Raw genomic sequence first — 15,114 nt, forward strand, 5'->3', positions numbered from 1 at the left:
GCATTGAACTTGCCAAGAATGTGATCTTCTGGTGATAAGAGTGACATTTGTAGATTTCCTAAAGAACCTGAAATAACTGGGATAAATCCAGTTGGGTCACGATAAATGTCATAATATATGATGATATCAGTAAATGTTTTTATATACTGTTGAATCTAATATACTTGTAATACTGTTGAAGATGTTTGTTAGCTTTTTATTGTGATTTGAGTGAAAGTTTACAGAACAAATTGGTTTTCCGTTCAACAGTTATGTTTTGGGATATTGATTATAATCCCCACCTTTTAACAGTACTTTTCCCATTTCTTCCCTGTGTTTCTCATTTTGTCCTTCTTTCTGAGCTTTGTTCCTGGGCAAATACTGACCTTCTGATATCTTGTGGTTTATTAGTCTAAAGAGTGCATTTCTCCTTGTTGTTAGTAAATTTCTTCATTGATAGCCTTATAGGCCTCTTTGGAAGTTGAGTCACGAAAATGATTTTAGGTATAGGCTTCAAGGGTCACCAAAGGTCTTAATCTTGGGGGTTCCTTCAGTCTCTATCAAACATATAAACATGGTCTTTTTCTGATCCTGAGTTTTTCCCTTATTCACAAAGATTGGAAACTTTGGTGTGGAGAAGAATAAGACAATCTTGTTCTGTTGTTTGTTTTATGGAAAGACAAAAAACTTCTAATTTACAAAAGGAAGGGTTTAAAGGGGTAAAGTTTTGTTTAGTCTATTTCTTTTTAAGGGAGCTTGGGTAATCTAGTCTGTAGGGAGTTGCTCTATTAACCTCTCTGGGTTTGAATCTACCAACTACTGGGGGGTTGGGGGATGAGCAGTCTCCTCCTGTGTGATTTACAGCCTCAGAAACCCAACAGAAGGCCAGTTATGAGTTGATTCCAACTCAATGGCATAAGTTTTTTTAAATTTCTTTTTATGTCATTCAGTGTTATGCTTGCCTAGAAATTTGTTCATCTCATTTACTTTTTTTCCTCCCCTTGTTGTGTACCATTGAATCAGATCTGACTGGCCCAGGGGGAGATTGCCCCTCCTCCAGTGGAGCATCTGGTGGATTCGAACCATGTGCCTTCAGGATTGAAGTGCAGCTTTTTGCCATTAGGCTACCAGAGCTCCCTTATCTTGTCTACTTTTAAAAATTCATTAACATAAATTTATTAATAACACTCTGTACCTTCTTATATTACATCTTGACCACAGATTTGCATGATAGGTATTATCAGTTCCTCATTTTACAAAGGATGAAATGGAAGCTCTGGAGAAGTCACTTGTTCAGGTTGAACAGCCAGAAAGTGGCTGTTTCATTGCAGATTTGCCTGCATTGCAAAGGGCTGTTTCTACTGCATTTTATTATACCTTAAAGAATGGGTAGCATTTGCACTGGCAGAGATGTGAAAGAAAAGGCGTTCATGGGTGAAGAATAGCAAGTGTTGCATGAAGAGATGGACAAGGGAGAGGGATGACATGGAACAGTCTGATGGAACCAGCTCAAGAGTGTGTGGGGAAGAGCTAGAAATGAGGGATGTGTTGGCTGCTTCTTTCTGTTGTGAGATAGACACAGAAACATGGCTTCTAAGGAACTCATTAACAAGCTGGAGAGACAAGACTGACCCAGCAAATTGATGCAAGGCTAATAGTTGTATGGATGATGGGAGCAACTAGTGCTGCCAGAGTTTTGAGAATATATGCGTTTGGGTGGGAATGGTTCATTTGGGATGATAGGATTCGGCTGATGGTGAGGAGGAAGGGGGCAGTGAGGCTGGATACAGAGCACGATGACTGGGAAGCACAGGGTTTGTTCAGAAGATGGAGCTAAGCTTTTCCACCTTCTCCTTTCCACTCATCATCCACTTGTCCAACTGCTATCTCTTTCTTTTCTTTTTAAAACTCTGGTGGCCAGATTTCTGTACTTTTAATCAGAAAGCTGTGTTTGTTTTGATGCAGGCCCAAACAGACAAGTTTTAAAATAATGACTTACCATGTTGGGTAAGTGGGGGTTTGCTGGCATAAAGAAGCCAGCTAGGATTTTCCCAGCATGTTAGAATGTGCTATTGCCTCTGAAGTCTTGCCTATGAAAATGCACAACTTTTTTGGGACCCATCCGCTGGAGTTTCTGACCTTTATGGTGCCAGTGGGTTCTGGCAAAATAGTTTGTCAAATAAATGTGAACTTTGCTTTTCATCTTTACAAAGTCACTTTTATTGGGAGGAGGAAACGGAGGAAGCTCATTGTCCAGTAAGACCCTAGAGTCAGATGGGCCTGGGCTTGAATCCTAATGCTCACACTTATTTGCTCTGTAACTTTGAGCAAGTGACTTAGCCCAACTCGTCTCCAGTTTCCTCATTTACACAGGGGGATAATAATAATTTCTACATTATATAGCTAGTTTAAGGATTAAATAACTTCAGAATTGTGCCAGGCACCCGAAAGTGCTCAATATGTTAGATACTCTATGCTATTTTTACAGATAGTTTTTTAAGGAAAGGTACATACAAGTTGAAAGTAGTGAAGGAAAGTGTAGGATGTGTTGAGATTGTATAACTTCCGGCCTGTCTTTGTCTGAAGGTGAGTAGGGGTCAAGGAAAGTGCCTATTTCTGAGGAAGGTCTGTAGATCTTTATTTTAGATGAGGAAACTGAGCCCTGACTTGGGTCAGGATTTGAATCCAGGTCTCTCTGACTCTAGCCTTCACATTCTTTTCTCTGGGCTCTCCTGTGGCATCTCAGCCCTCCATTGGTTTACATGATTGAAGGATGTTCCACAGTCATGACAGCCCTGAGGAGAGCCTGGCAGAATACCATGGTGGTGATCTTAACTCTGAGGGTCTGCCTCTCCCCTTCTTCCTTTTCTCAGTTGTGAGCAAGAGCATCTGTGTGTGTTTATGTAGACAGGCGAAATCATGGACAAAGGCCGGAGATGCCTGTCTTCTCTGGGTCCAGGAAATGGAAAGTCTATTTTAGAAACATCATCATTTGTCATCCTGTCCCGTTCTGGTGCCTGTTTGTGGAATCTTGTGTTTTTTTTCTTGGACTCAGCTGTGTGCTGCTGGATCTGGCTCTGACTTTATGTCAGTACCACAGCTAGGTGGGATTTTTTCCCCCCCTTGTCCTTAGTTGTTGCAGACTAGCTGCATGCCTACTTGTAGAGTTGAGCTGTTTGGGCTTCCTGATGCCCTTGTTGACTCCCTTCTCAACCTCGAGAGCTCCCTGCGGAGCTGCCAACACGGTTTCTGCAAAGAGTGCCTGGAGCCCTCTCTCTCACCAAGCTTCTCTTTTTGAGTTCTTCTTGTGAGTTCAAGCTGAGCTGGGTTTTGAACTGAGGTCTGTGTGATTTCAGAGTCTCTCTCTTAATCTCCATTTTGCACCATGTTCCCTGAGGAGGATGTTTCATGAAACAAACAAAAAAGCATTTAATGGTTGAAAGACATTTGTGAAGTGTTGCTATTTCTACTCATCTCTCAGAGTTTTAAAATGCACACTAACACATGAGAAGCCCTGAGAAGTCTGACAGGAAAGAAACCTACTTATTTTTGTTTAAACCAGAATTTCCCAAACTCATTTAAAACACAGAATCCCTCTGTATCTTCTTCCTCCTGCCCCCTCCCCTTATTTTCAGTGGAACATCACTTAATCATCTTGCAGAACTACTATTTTCTGGAAGACACTTTGACAACCAAGGTATGGGATGAGCCTTTTCTCTTGGAATTGCCATTTCTCCATAAAATTAAGGTTTTAGGGCATCTGGTCATAGTAGTGTAACTGCTCTTGACTTGGCCTCCAACTGTAAAGTACTTAGATTCTGGATTATATGTCTAAAAACAGTTACTTTTCAGCATTGGGTTTGTTAGGTTTGCTCAAGGTTGTGATCTCCCAGAGAAGAGCAACAATTGGGTGAGTCCTGTGATAACTTGACTGTCTACCTGCTCCTCTTTGTTGTGTACCATTGAGTCAGAATCAATCATTGCTGACCCTTCAGCAGGTTTGTAGAGACAGTTAATCACCTGGGGGAAGATTGCCTGTCTTTCTTCTGCAGGACCTCTGGTGGTGGATCCTTTCCGTTGGCAGTAACATTCTGTTTAGTTGAAACCACATAGGTTGCCGTTGCTGGGCTTGGGTTCTCCTTCCTGTGCTACAATGTGAGCATGAGTCAGCATGGCAACTTACGTGGTTTGAAGAGTCTAGAGAATGGGCACCTAGAGTTTCAGGGTGGCACACCTGCAAGGAGGGAGCTAAACAGAGAGATGCAGTAGTCTGCACGGAGTCCCGTGACCTTTGGCAGAACACTAAGCAGTGCATACATAAAATGACACTTTTAGGCCAGGCAAAGAAAAACTGCCTGGGGGAGAAAATCGACTAGGGTGTGATGAGTGTTTCCTGAGGCTCGTACAGGAGTTGGAAGAGACTTGAATTCTGACCAGTGGAGCAGAGAAACTTCACTGAATATCTGGGCAACAAGCGGAAACCCAGAAGAGGTACATCTTAGTAGTAAGGATAAATTGTCTTTAGATGAAGGCTTCTCCACCTTGTTTGGTAGAGCGGAATGCCAGCAAAAATGTGGCAGCCTTCAGCAGGATGGATTGACACAATAGCTACAACAGTGGATGCAGAATACCAGTGATCCTGAGAATAGCATGAAAATGACAAATTGGGCAACATTCTGTTGTATTGTCCTCATGAATTGGGGTCAACTCTGTCTCTATAGCAACTAACAGCATGAAATTAACAGACCCACCTTAAGGAAAAAACCTTAAAAACCCCTCAAAACTTAAAAAGGCCTCCAAAGGACCAAGCCAATCTTCAGTTAACTTAAAAATTTGGAACTAGTACAGATTTTCTGATCACTACAGGATTATATTAGAAACCAGCAACAGAAAGATATCTGGAATATCCTAGATATTTGAAATTAAACAACACACTTCTAATAACCTAAAAGAATCAAAGTAAATACAGGGAAAATAGAACATATTTTAAATGGACTTATTGTGAAAACAACATATGAAAAATTTGTGAGCTGCTGGTAAATACTGCTTTGAAGGATATTTAAACATTCAGTGATTAAATCAGAAAAAAGGGAAGGTTTGGTTTATAATCAATTTTCATAGCTTTCATCTTTAGAAGACAGAATAAAAGAGTAAATTAAGCCCAAACTAAGCAGAAAGAAGAGCATAATAAATGGAAGGGCAGTAATCAGTGGAGTAGAAAATAAACAAGAAGTAGAGAAAAAAAATAAAGAAACTAAACGATTGTCTTTGAAAAGATTAATAAAATGGATCAATTCCTAGCAAGTGTAATTAAGAAAAAAAGGAAAATGTGCAAATTATTAATTTCCTAGGATAAAGAGATGATACTGCTACAGAGCTACAGACTAAAGGATGATAGGGAAATATTATGAGCAATTTTATGTAAGTAAATTTGATAACAGATGAATTTGTCCATTTCCTTGAAGTACATAAATCCACATATTTGAAATACATATATCAATAGAAAAATAGGGGGCTTGTACACCAATGTTCATAGCAGTGTTATTCACCATCGTAAGAACATGGAAATAGCCCAGAAGTCCGACCACAATTGATTGGATCGACCAATTATGGTACATTTATACAATGGAATACTATGCAGCATGCAGGAACAATGATTTTGTAAATTATTACCTAACTTGGGAGGGACTGGAGGGCATTATGCTGAGTGAACTAACTCAGTCCCACAAGGACAAATATTCTACAAAACCATTATTGTAGAATGAGTGTGAAGATCCAGGGGGGGAATGGAAGCAAGAGGGATGAGGGTGTGCGGGGGTGGGCGTGGGGTGGGATGGGATTAATCATGGGCTTGTACAATTTGATGAATGGGGGAGTGAGGGAAATTGGAAGAATCTGGTCTGAAAAACAAGGTATTGGAATTTTGTAAATAAACTAGTATAAACTAAAAAAGAAAAGAAAAAGTAGTAGTTAGAGTATATAAAGAACTCTTACAAAGGAGCTGTGGTGGTGCAGCCCCTCGCATGGTGCACGCTAAACAAAAGAACTGTAGCAGCTCAGCAATAAGAGGATAACCCACTTTAAAATGGGTGAAAGACTTGAACAGACACCTGTCAAAATGAGAATGTTTAGAATGGCCAATAAACACATGCAAGACCATCTTACCTAGAAATTGAAGATCACCATGTGATGCTCACTAGAATGTGTATGTGTCCTTTAAATGACTGACTATATGCGGAGGGGCCCTGGGGGCTTAGTTGGAAGTTGTGCTGCTAATCCAAGGCCACGTCTGTCTCGTGGTTCAAATTCACTTGAGGGGAAACGATGAACAGTCATCTCCCATGTGATGGACAGTCCCAGAAAGCCAACAGACAGTCAGTTATGAATCAGTTCTGACTTGAAGGAAGTAAATTTTGACATACGAGGGGGAGGGGCAAGTGGAACTCTCGTAATTTTTAGTGCAAGTGTAAATACTCTATGGGAAACAATTTGAAAAAAAAAACCCACTCCACTTTGGAAGTTTCCAATAAATTGAAACATCTACTTATTCTATGATTTAGCAAGGAATTCTACTCCTAAGTTATTCACCAAGACAAAAGGCTTGCGTTTGAATGTTCGTGGCAGCATTATTCATCCACTGTAGTGAAAATCTGAAAACAGCCAAAATGCCCATCTACAGCAGAACAGATAAATGCTTTGTGGTCCATTCATTCAAAGCAGTACATAATACAAAGAACAAACTATTGGTATGTGTAACAACATGGGTGAATCTCAGAAACATGCTGAAGTATAAAGAATTGGTACAAAGGAGTGCATACTGTGTGATTCCATTTATAAGACAGTCTAGAAAAGGCAAACTAAGGCTCTAATGGTAGCAAGTAGTGCAGAGGTAGGAACTGATTGCAAAGGGCAGGAGGAAGTTTTGGAACAACAGAGATGTTCTGTGTTTTGGTAGTGAGTACCGAAGTATATAACTCATTGAACTGCATGTTTCAAGTATAAATGTATTTCATTTCACGTAAATATAAGCCTACATAAGGAAGGGCGCTCTGGTGACATAGTCAGTCATAAGTTGTGCAGCTAACCCAAAGACTGCACTTCTCAGAAGAAAGATGGGCAGTCTCACCCCAATAAGATTTATAGCCCAAGAAATCCAATTCAGGGTCACTGTGAGTTGATACCAACTCAATGGCACCGAGTGAGTTAATAAACGAGATTAAGTAATTAGGAGATTGACCTAGTTGGGATCAGCCTTCTTATCAACTCTAACTGGTACCTCCATCTAAACTTCGTGATGAGTTAATTTCATGATTTTGGTAACATTTTATATCACTATATTCTTTCTGGCAGGGCATTCCATTCTGGGCCACCATGTGCGTGCACATTCACCAGCTAAATTTTAACCTTACCAGGAAGGTCCATCCTGTGTTAATAACATTTTATTAGGCCAGTTATCAAATAAATGCTCCTCAAACAGTGTTTTTGGGGCGGTAAGAGTGGGTGTAGGTTTGCTTTACAGATGCTTCTCGGTGTTATTTGGGCAGTGAGGGTGGGTGTCGTGAAAGTCACTGTTGGAAGGGCACATGTCCCTGGGAAGGGTAGCATGGAGCTATGAATATATAACCACACAAAGTATTTTCTTGCAAGTTGTCCCATTGAACCTACTGTATAGGTCTTTGAAGAAAGTCGCCCTTTATGAGTTACCTGCTCTACTCCTAAGACCTGTTCAGAGACCAGTCCAGGTCCTGGCCAGAAGTGTGTTTGCCTTTTGAAGAACTGAGCAAGGAGGGGTCTATGTTGGTGTCCAGGCATTCATTTTGTCAGTCATTGAATAGGAATCACAGGCCATGCAGTTTGCTGGAGTTTTGAAGAGGCAGAATCAGCTTCCTCCTTCCAGAGCTTTCAGATCATAAGTAAGACAAGTGATTAACAGATTGCTGCAGTAGGGAAATCAGGGATGCCCCTTGAGCCAAGGAGACCTAGGCACTAAGGAAGTTCTTCCTCCCCTTAATGAGAGTAGTTTTAAAGGAGACCTGAAGGATGAAGAAGGAGTTGTGCTGCCAACCCAAAGCCTTCAAATTCAAATTCAAAGATAAGCAACCTTCTCCCATGTGATTTACAGCCCCTGAAAACCTGCTAGAGGGTCAGCTGAGTCACTTCTGAATCAATGATGATGACTGAGTGAATGAGACAAAAAGAGGGCAGAAGGGTTTATGAGGTGGAGAGGATGGCATTTGTGAAGGGCAAGTAAGTGAGAGGGTAGGCACTTCTGAACTAGGAGTTCCCTGCTAGCCCTTGCCAGCTTTGGTGAGCTGGAGACATTCCTAGGGCGAGGCTTGAGCCAGCCCCTTGCAGTCTAACCCCAGCCTGGAGGAGAGAATGAAGGATTAAAAAGTCAGTTCAGGCCTGCGCGTGTGCGCCAAATGGGCTGCTTTCTAATCATAAAGTCCTGACTTTGGGGCTGTGGAGAGGATGCCCTTGAGATACTGACCAGAAGAGCCAGAGGATGGGGTGGTTACGTGGTTGTAACTGCCCCAAAGGAATGTGGGAAGACTGAACCTCACCACCTTTACACCTGTCTGGCAGAGAGGCCAGTGCACAGGCTGACAATGGAAATGCTTGCTCGGGAACCGCTGTGTTCAGGTATCTCGCAGTAATCTCTGGAGGGAGTGGCGGCCGGCGGTAGTTACCCTCGAGATTTGCGTGTTTTAATAGGGTAATTGCTGGGAGTTGCTCGCCGTCTGGATTGTTTCTTCGAAGTGGGCAGGAGGGGAGGCTGCCTGGGGCTCTGCTGAGTGCTGCCCCCTGCTGACAGCCAGGAGGAGTGGTGGCTCCGCAGGACAGCAGTGAGGGTACCGCAGGCCTGGAGGGGCGCGCTCGGGCCACGTGATCTGACCCGAGCCATCGTTTTTCAGGTGGGAAGACTGGGCGCAGAAGGGAACCGACTTGCTCATGGCCACACTGGGTGGGCCTCGCTGAGTTTCCTCGTGAACGTCCAAGCCGCCCTGCACAACACACCGTGCTCCCATCAGGCCGCCCCAGGCTGGGGTACATGTGTCACATTTCCTCTCACTGCAGGAGACCAGCGCAGCGGCGGGGTGACCGAGGCCAGCAGCCTCCTGGGGGGCTCTCCGCGGCGGCCGTGCGGCCGGAAGGGCTCCCCATACCACACGGGGCAGCTGCACCCGGCGGTGCGGGTGGCGGACCTGCTGCAGCACATCAACCAGATGAAGACAGCGGAGGGCTACGGCTTCAAGCAAGAGTACGAGGTGCACAGCCAGGCCCGCCAGGACTGGCCTGGCTCCTCCTCACTCTGCATCCGGACCCTGGCACCCCCAAATCAGACAATCCCCAACACTGGAGATCCCAAACTCAACCCTGACCCTAGCCGTCATCTTAATCCCAAACAGACCTGGATTCTCACCCTCATCTCCATCTCTACCTGGACTCCACTCATGGTCCTTTATCCAAACCTGGCCATGAGCACTAAACCTGACCCTTAACCTAACCTCAGCCTAATTTTGATCTTGACCCTAATCCTAAACCCCTAATCCTGAACTCAGAATTAAATCCTTTTCTATCTCCATCTAGGCTCTGCCGACACAACCCTTGTCATAATCTGCCTTTGACCTTCACTTTTTCCCCATTCTATATCTACCTAGCCTTGACTTTCTAAAATTTCTCCAGATTCTGACTCTCTTTTCCTACTTTCCTCCTCTTACATTCCTTGGTTTTGAACTTGGTCCCTGGCTAATAAAAGGGTATACAGCGGCTTTATCTCGGGGCCCACCTTGGCACTATGCCTTGGTCACTGCCCATCCTGCTCACATCCCACTCAGGGAAGGGGAGGGATCTCATAAGTAGGATGCCTCCCCCACTCATGGCCGTGTTTGCTTCTGACAGAGCTTCTTTGACGGCTGGGATGCTACAAAGAAGAAAGAAAAGCTCAAGTGTGGTCGACAGGAGCCTGTGCCTGCCTGTGAGTCCTGGGGAAGGGCTTGGGGCCCGAGGAGAGGGTGGGCTGGAAGGGGGGGCCACAGAGTAAATTCTGGGTAGTTGCAGAGATTTTAGTTATATTGTGCGCTGCTGAGTGCCTGTTTGTGCCATGCCCTGTGCTGAGGATTTTACACTCATCAGTTCATCTATCCCTTTTTATAACTCTGTGAAGTGGAAAATATTATAATCCCCATCCTGGAGGTGATAGTCATTCAGTCCCCACCTACCCCATGGTGCCCGCTCTGTGTTTACAGATGATCGGCACCGAGTGAAACTCCACCCTATGCTGGGAGATCCCAATGCTGACTACATTAACGCCAACTATATAGACGTGAGTGCCTCACCCCTGCCATTTCTGCTGTCACTGGCTGCACCCTGAATTGTGTGTGGGATGCTGACCTGGCCCTGCTCACTCCAGACTCACTGTCCAGATGGGACAGAGGCTTACTGGGGAGTAAATGGAGGTTCAGAGAGCTGAGGGAGCTCAGAGGAGAGGAAGGACAGACTGGGTCATAGCCATCAGGGAAGGCTCCCTGCAGCTAGGGTTGGCCTGGAAGATGAGGCTTCAGTGAGGCAGGCAGCAAGGCCTAGAGGTGAGGAAGGATCTCTTTTGGATGCGAGGCCAAGAGGTTGGAGGACTTAATGATACCCAGTGAGTCGGAAGAGCCATTTAGGGCTGGAGAGTGAGACTGCCAATGGCAGTAGTGGAGTTGGAGTTTTTTCCCCCAGGGGCACCAGGGAGTCTTGAAAGTGTTTTGACCATGGTCAGAGTTGTACTTAAAGAATACCTTATGTTCATTAAGCATGTACAGTATGCCAAGCATTGGGCTAAGCACTTTGTACTCAGCATCTCATATCATTTTGCCGTCCCTGTGAACTAGTTAGCATTATGACCTGTTGAGGAAACTGGGCCACAGAGAAGTGAAGCTGCTTGTGTCAGTGCCCACAGCCAGTGTGTAATGAAGAAGGAAGTTAAGCCTCAGCCTGTCCATCTCTCCAGAGTCTCTGCTGTTAACCACTAGGCTATACTGCCATTCACTGTAGTTCATGGACCTGGCTGGACCAAGGGAGGGCCAGACACAGATTGGCAGCCAGGAGTCCTTGGTTTAGATGTCAGATTCCTCTACTCCTTCTAGAATCTATGTTTGGGAATCATTTATCAAATATATTTTGGGCACACACTATTTGCCAAACTGTGCTGGGCACAGGGGATACAACAGTAGGTAGCACAGACTCAGTCCCTACAATAACAGCATATGTGTGTTCTAGTGGGAGACAGAGATGAACACACACACACACACACACACACACACACACACACACACACACACACACAGAGTTATTTCAGATAAGATGGGAAAACACAAGCCGGAAAGGAGGAATACCTTCTCTGACGTTACACTGCAAGTTAGTGGCAGAGCACAGAGGTGGTGGGCTTGAGCTGGCTGTGGCTGGCTACAGAGGCAAGAATGGTCTCCTGGGGAGGGGAGCAGTCTTGGCAAAGGCTTGAAGGCAGTCAGGAAGAGCAGGCATGTGTCTGCAGTGGGGTAGTTGGGACTCTGTAGATCATCTCTCCTCTCCCTCTTCTTACCCTCCTCCTGGGGTCTAGACAAGCTACCCTGTATTTCCCAGCATCCCTTGCCTTCCCCTGTCCTGTCCATCCTCCCCCTTGGCTGGGATAAGGGTTGGGCCTGGTCTCCCTGACTTGAACAGCTCTGGGGACAAAGAGCCTCTCCTTAGCCTCCTTAAACTGCCATTTGCTTCTCCATGGCCCTGACCACTCCCTGCTCTCTGGCCCAGTCCGGCTCACCCTTCTTGCTCTGCTGCCCTTGTACCCACCCACTGCCCATTCTGGCCACTCCTGTGCTCCATCCACTTCCATCTGCCTCTGGCCTAATATCTGTCTCTTTTGCTTTGTACTGTTCCCTCACTGGAATCATTAAGATTCGGATAAACCGCGAAGTAAGTATCTCTCTCTCCCCCTTTTCTCCTCCTCCTGTCTGTCTGACTGGCTGTATCTCAGATTCTCACAAAGTCTCTGGCTATCTCTCTCTCTTTCTGTCCTTCTTTCTCAACACCAACTGTCCATTTCAGCAGCTGGCCAGGGGCTGCCCAGGGCAGAAGACTCGACAGTATCCCTGTTGTAATCAGTTGCCTCCCACCCTCTGCTGCCTTGAGATAGTGCAGCGTGCTGGGTGGCGTGTATCTCCCAGTCTACACTGATTCTGCCACCAGCTTCTGTCACCTTCAGTCCCCCTACCCCAAATTTTTGGCACTTCTGTAGAACTCCTGGGAAGGGATGGGGCATAGCGGTGGTTACCTCAGTGGCCCTGTCTCTGCTGCTTAGATTTCAAGGTCCTTAACAGAAGCAGAGCCAGCCTTAAGTCAGTCCCCCTAAAACCGAGTTTCTTGAATGTTGAAATCCCCTTCTCTCCAGTTGTCTTGAGATGCAACGCTAATCACCTTGCCTTCAATTTCGCCCTAATTTGAACTTTCAGGTGACTGGTTTGAGTATATGATTAAAAAAAAATTTGCTATCTTTTTTGCCTTTTAAGAATAATACCCTCCACAAAACTCCCCAAGCCCCTAATTCATATCTATTATTTTCATAAGATTTGATGATTGATGAATGATTTGCTATCTTTATGGGTGCTTCCTCCCATTTTGTCTCTTTATTTCTTTTTGTCCCTTTTATTTTTTAAAAAACATTCTAAAGTTTTTAAGCTTATTACAAAGCTTGTGTGCTAATTATGAGACCGAGATAGCATGTGGAGGCCTTGTATACAAAGGAGTAGGTTCCCCTAGTCATGCTTGTGAGTGATGGATACCAGTTATTCTTTATGTGCTACCAAACTTGCCCCCTCATCTTGAGTGTGTGTAAACAGTTGGCCTGTAAAGTTCTCCAACTGGCAGACATCGTAATCTCATGCACCAGAGTAGACATACTCAACTTTAGTGCCCAGTAAGCCAAACTCATTGTTCTTGGGTTGATTCTAATGCACAGTAACCCCCCTCCCCCAATCCCTCGGGTTTTTAAAGCTGTAAATCTTTACAGGAGAAAACTACCTCGTTTCTCTTCCATGGAGTGTCTGGTGGACTTGAATCACTGGCCTTTTAGTTAGCAGCCTGGCTTGTCAGGCACTACACCACTGGGAACTTAGGGCCCAGTTAAAAACGCCCAAGGAAACCAAACCCACTGCGACTGAGTCGCTTTCCAGGCATGGTGACCCTCCGTTGGGTTTCAGAGGCTGCCAGTCTTTACAGGACTGTGAGGCAGCGGGTGGATTTGAACTGTTGACAGTTTTTTTAGCAGGGCCATATGTAATGTACTTTACCGGAGCTCCTTTCGTGCTCCTTGTTGTTTTGCTGTCGAGGAGGAACCGACTCATACCTGATCCTCCAGTGGGTTTTCAGAGGCAGTAAATTCAAAGGAGAAGAATGAAAAATACAGTGTATTATGGCTCCCTGCCTCTCGGTTTCTACAGAATTACATACTTGTAAGTCCCACTCATTTGGTGTATTGTTGTCAGGTTCTTTGAAGACTTGGTTTAATAATTCTCCAAATGCTAAGCTAACAGGCACCTGAGATATACTGTTTAATCGTTACAATACCCTGTGAGGTAGGTGTTGTATTTACCTCCATGTGACAAATAGGAAATTGGAGCCTTAGCAAAATTAAGTGACTTGCTCAAGACCATGTGGTTCTAAAGTGACAGAGCTAGGTCTCAAACAGCGTTAGCTCTCATCCTTACCACTGGATTGTGGTTCTCTGCTTTTGGGGAATATGAGAATGTCCTGGCGATTCTGCCCACAGTGCAGGTGCCTAGACTCTGCCTGCTGCCGATCCACCCAGCCAGAGGCTCTCACAGGTATCTGCCCTGGGTGCAGGCTTCTAGAGTGTACCGGAGGGTCAGTGCCCTGATGCTGGTGTCCAAAGCGACACACTCAGATGATGTGTTACCTTCTTGTAGAATATTTTAAGTTTTCTAATTTTCATGTACTCTATGTAATATAGGGAACTCTGGTGACTTAGTGATAAAGAGTTGCACTGCCAACTCAAGGCCTGTGGTTCGAATCCGTCAGCTGCTCCTTTGGAGAAAGCTGGGCAGTTTCCTCCTCTTTGATTTACTGCCTCAGACCACCCACAGAAAACCCATCTATGAGTTGGTTCTGACGTGACTACTTGATGGTACATAATAATGACAACTATATAATATAATCATTTACTAATACATGTGCTAATTGAGAAACATATTCATAGAGAGAACATCTGCTCAGAAATTTTTTTTCCAAGCAGAGTTATGTGACTGTGTTTCAAATAGGTTTTGTGACCGCTGTACCAATGAGCTGGCTTCCAAATGGCAGAAAAATTGGACACTTGGAGCCATGTAGAAACATTGTCTAGTAAGGTTGAATTTTAGACTAACTCGCTGTTGGGCATATCTGTCCATTCTAGTTGAACTCTCCTCCTCAGCTTTTTGTTGACTGGCATCTGAGCACTGGTGGCTGCGTGCTGGCATGAACAGAGATGAGTGCTTTAGATTGAGGCACTGCTTGCTGGTGCAGGCTTAGAAACAGCAGGTTTAGATGCCTGGTACACTGGTGGTTTGGTGAGCGAAGTCCCACCTTCCATGCAGAAGATCAAGTCTAAATCAGTGCATCTCACATGCATTCTCATTCGAAGACTCGAATGGTAGAAAGATGCTCACCAGGTTTCAGTGGAACCTTTAGACTAAGAGTGGAGGAGGAAGAAAGATCGACTTCATTCAGTGAAATCAGCCAGTGAAAACTCTACAGATCCCAGTGGTCTGAGGTGCAACTAAGCACGGGGGCGGGGGGCGGGGGCGGACACAGGTCTAGACAGCGTTTTGTTCTATTGCGTATGGAGTCCCCATGAATTGGGTACCGAATGGATGATGGCTAACAATTATAGTCAGTACTTAGCTGGTCCTCTCATGGGCTTCTCCCATCCTGTACTCCTGCCATCCTCACCTTGAAGAGGACTTGACACAGACATGAAGCAGTAACAGATGGGATGAGACTCACTTATTTCTGGAACCAACTCAGAGATGAGCCTCCAGGGAGTTTTCAGAGTCTGTACATTGCGTGGAAGGAGGTTGTCCATCTTTCTTCTGCAGA

At 44.9% G+C, this 15,114-nt stretch overlaps 1 protein-coding gene across 4 annotated transcripts in view; it reads left to right on the top strand.

Annotated features, from left to right (window-relative positions):
* The window catches only part of PTPRU (protein tyrosine phosphatase, receptor type, U), a 97,540-nt gene that overhangs the window by 65,221 nt on the left and 17,205 nt on the right, over nt 1-15,114 (top strand). For 3 of the 4 annotated variants that reach the window (XM_006894925.1, XM_006894927.1, XM_006894928.1), the window contains 3 exons: nt 9,058-9,248; nt 9,883-9,958; nt 10,230-10,306. In XM_006894925.1, coding sequence (XP_006894987.1) covers nt 9,058-9,248; nt 9,883-9,958; nt 10,230-10,306 — 344 coding nt within the window. Of the gene's footprint in view, nt 1-9,057; nt 9,249-9,882; nt 9,959-10,229; nt 10,307-11,919; nt 11,938-15,114 lie in introns of all 4 variants that reach the window. The other variant, XM_006894926.1, reaches the window with a different exon arrangement.

The sequence above is a fragment of the Elephantulus edwardii genome, unplaced genomic scaffold, assembly GCF_000299155.1.
Source record: "Elephantulus edwardii isolate Elephantulus edwardi_28Jun2011 unplaced genomic scaffold, EleEdw1.0 scaffold00152, whole genome shotgun sequence".
In the NCBI taxonomy this organism is placed as follows: domain Eukaryota; kingdom Metazoa; phylum Chordata; class Mammalia; order Macroscelidea; family Macroscelididae; genus Elephantulus; species Elephantulus edwardii.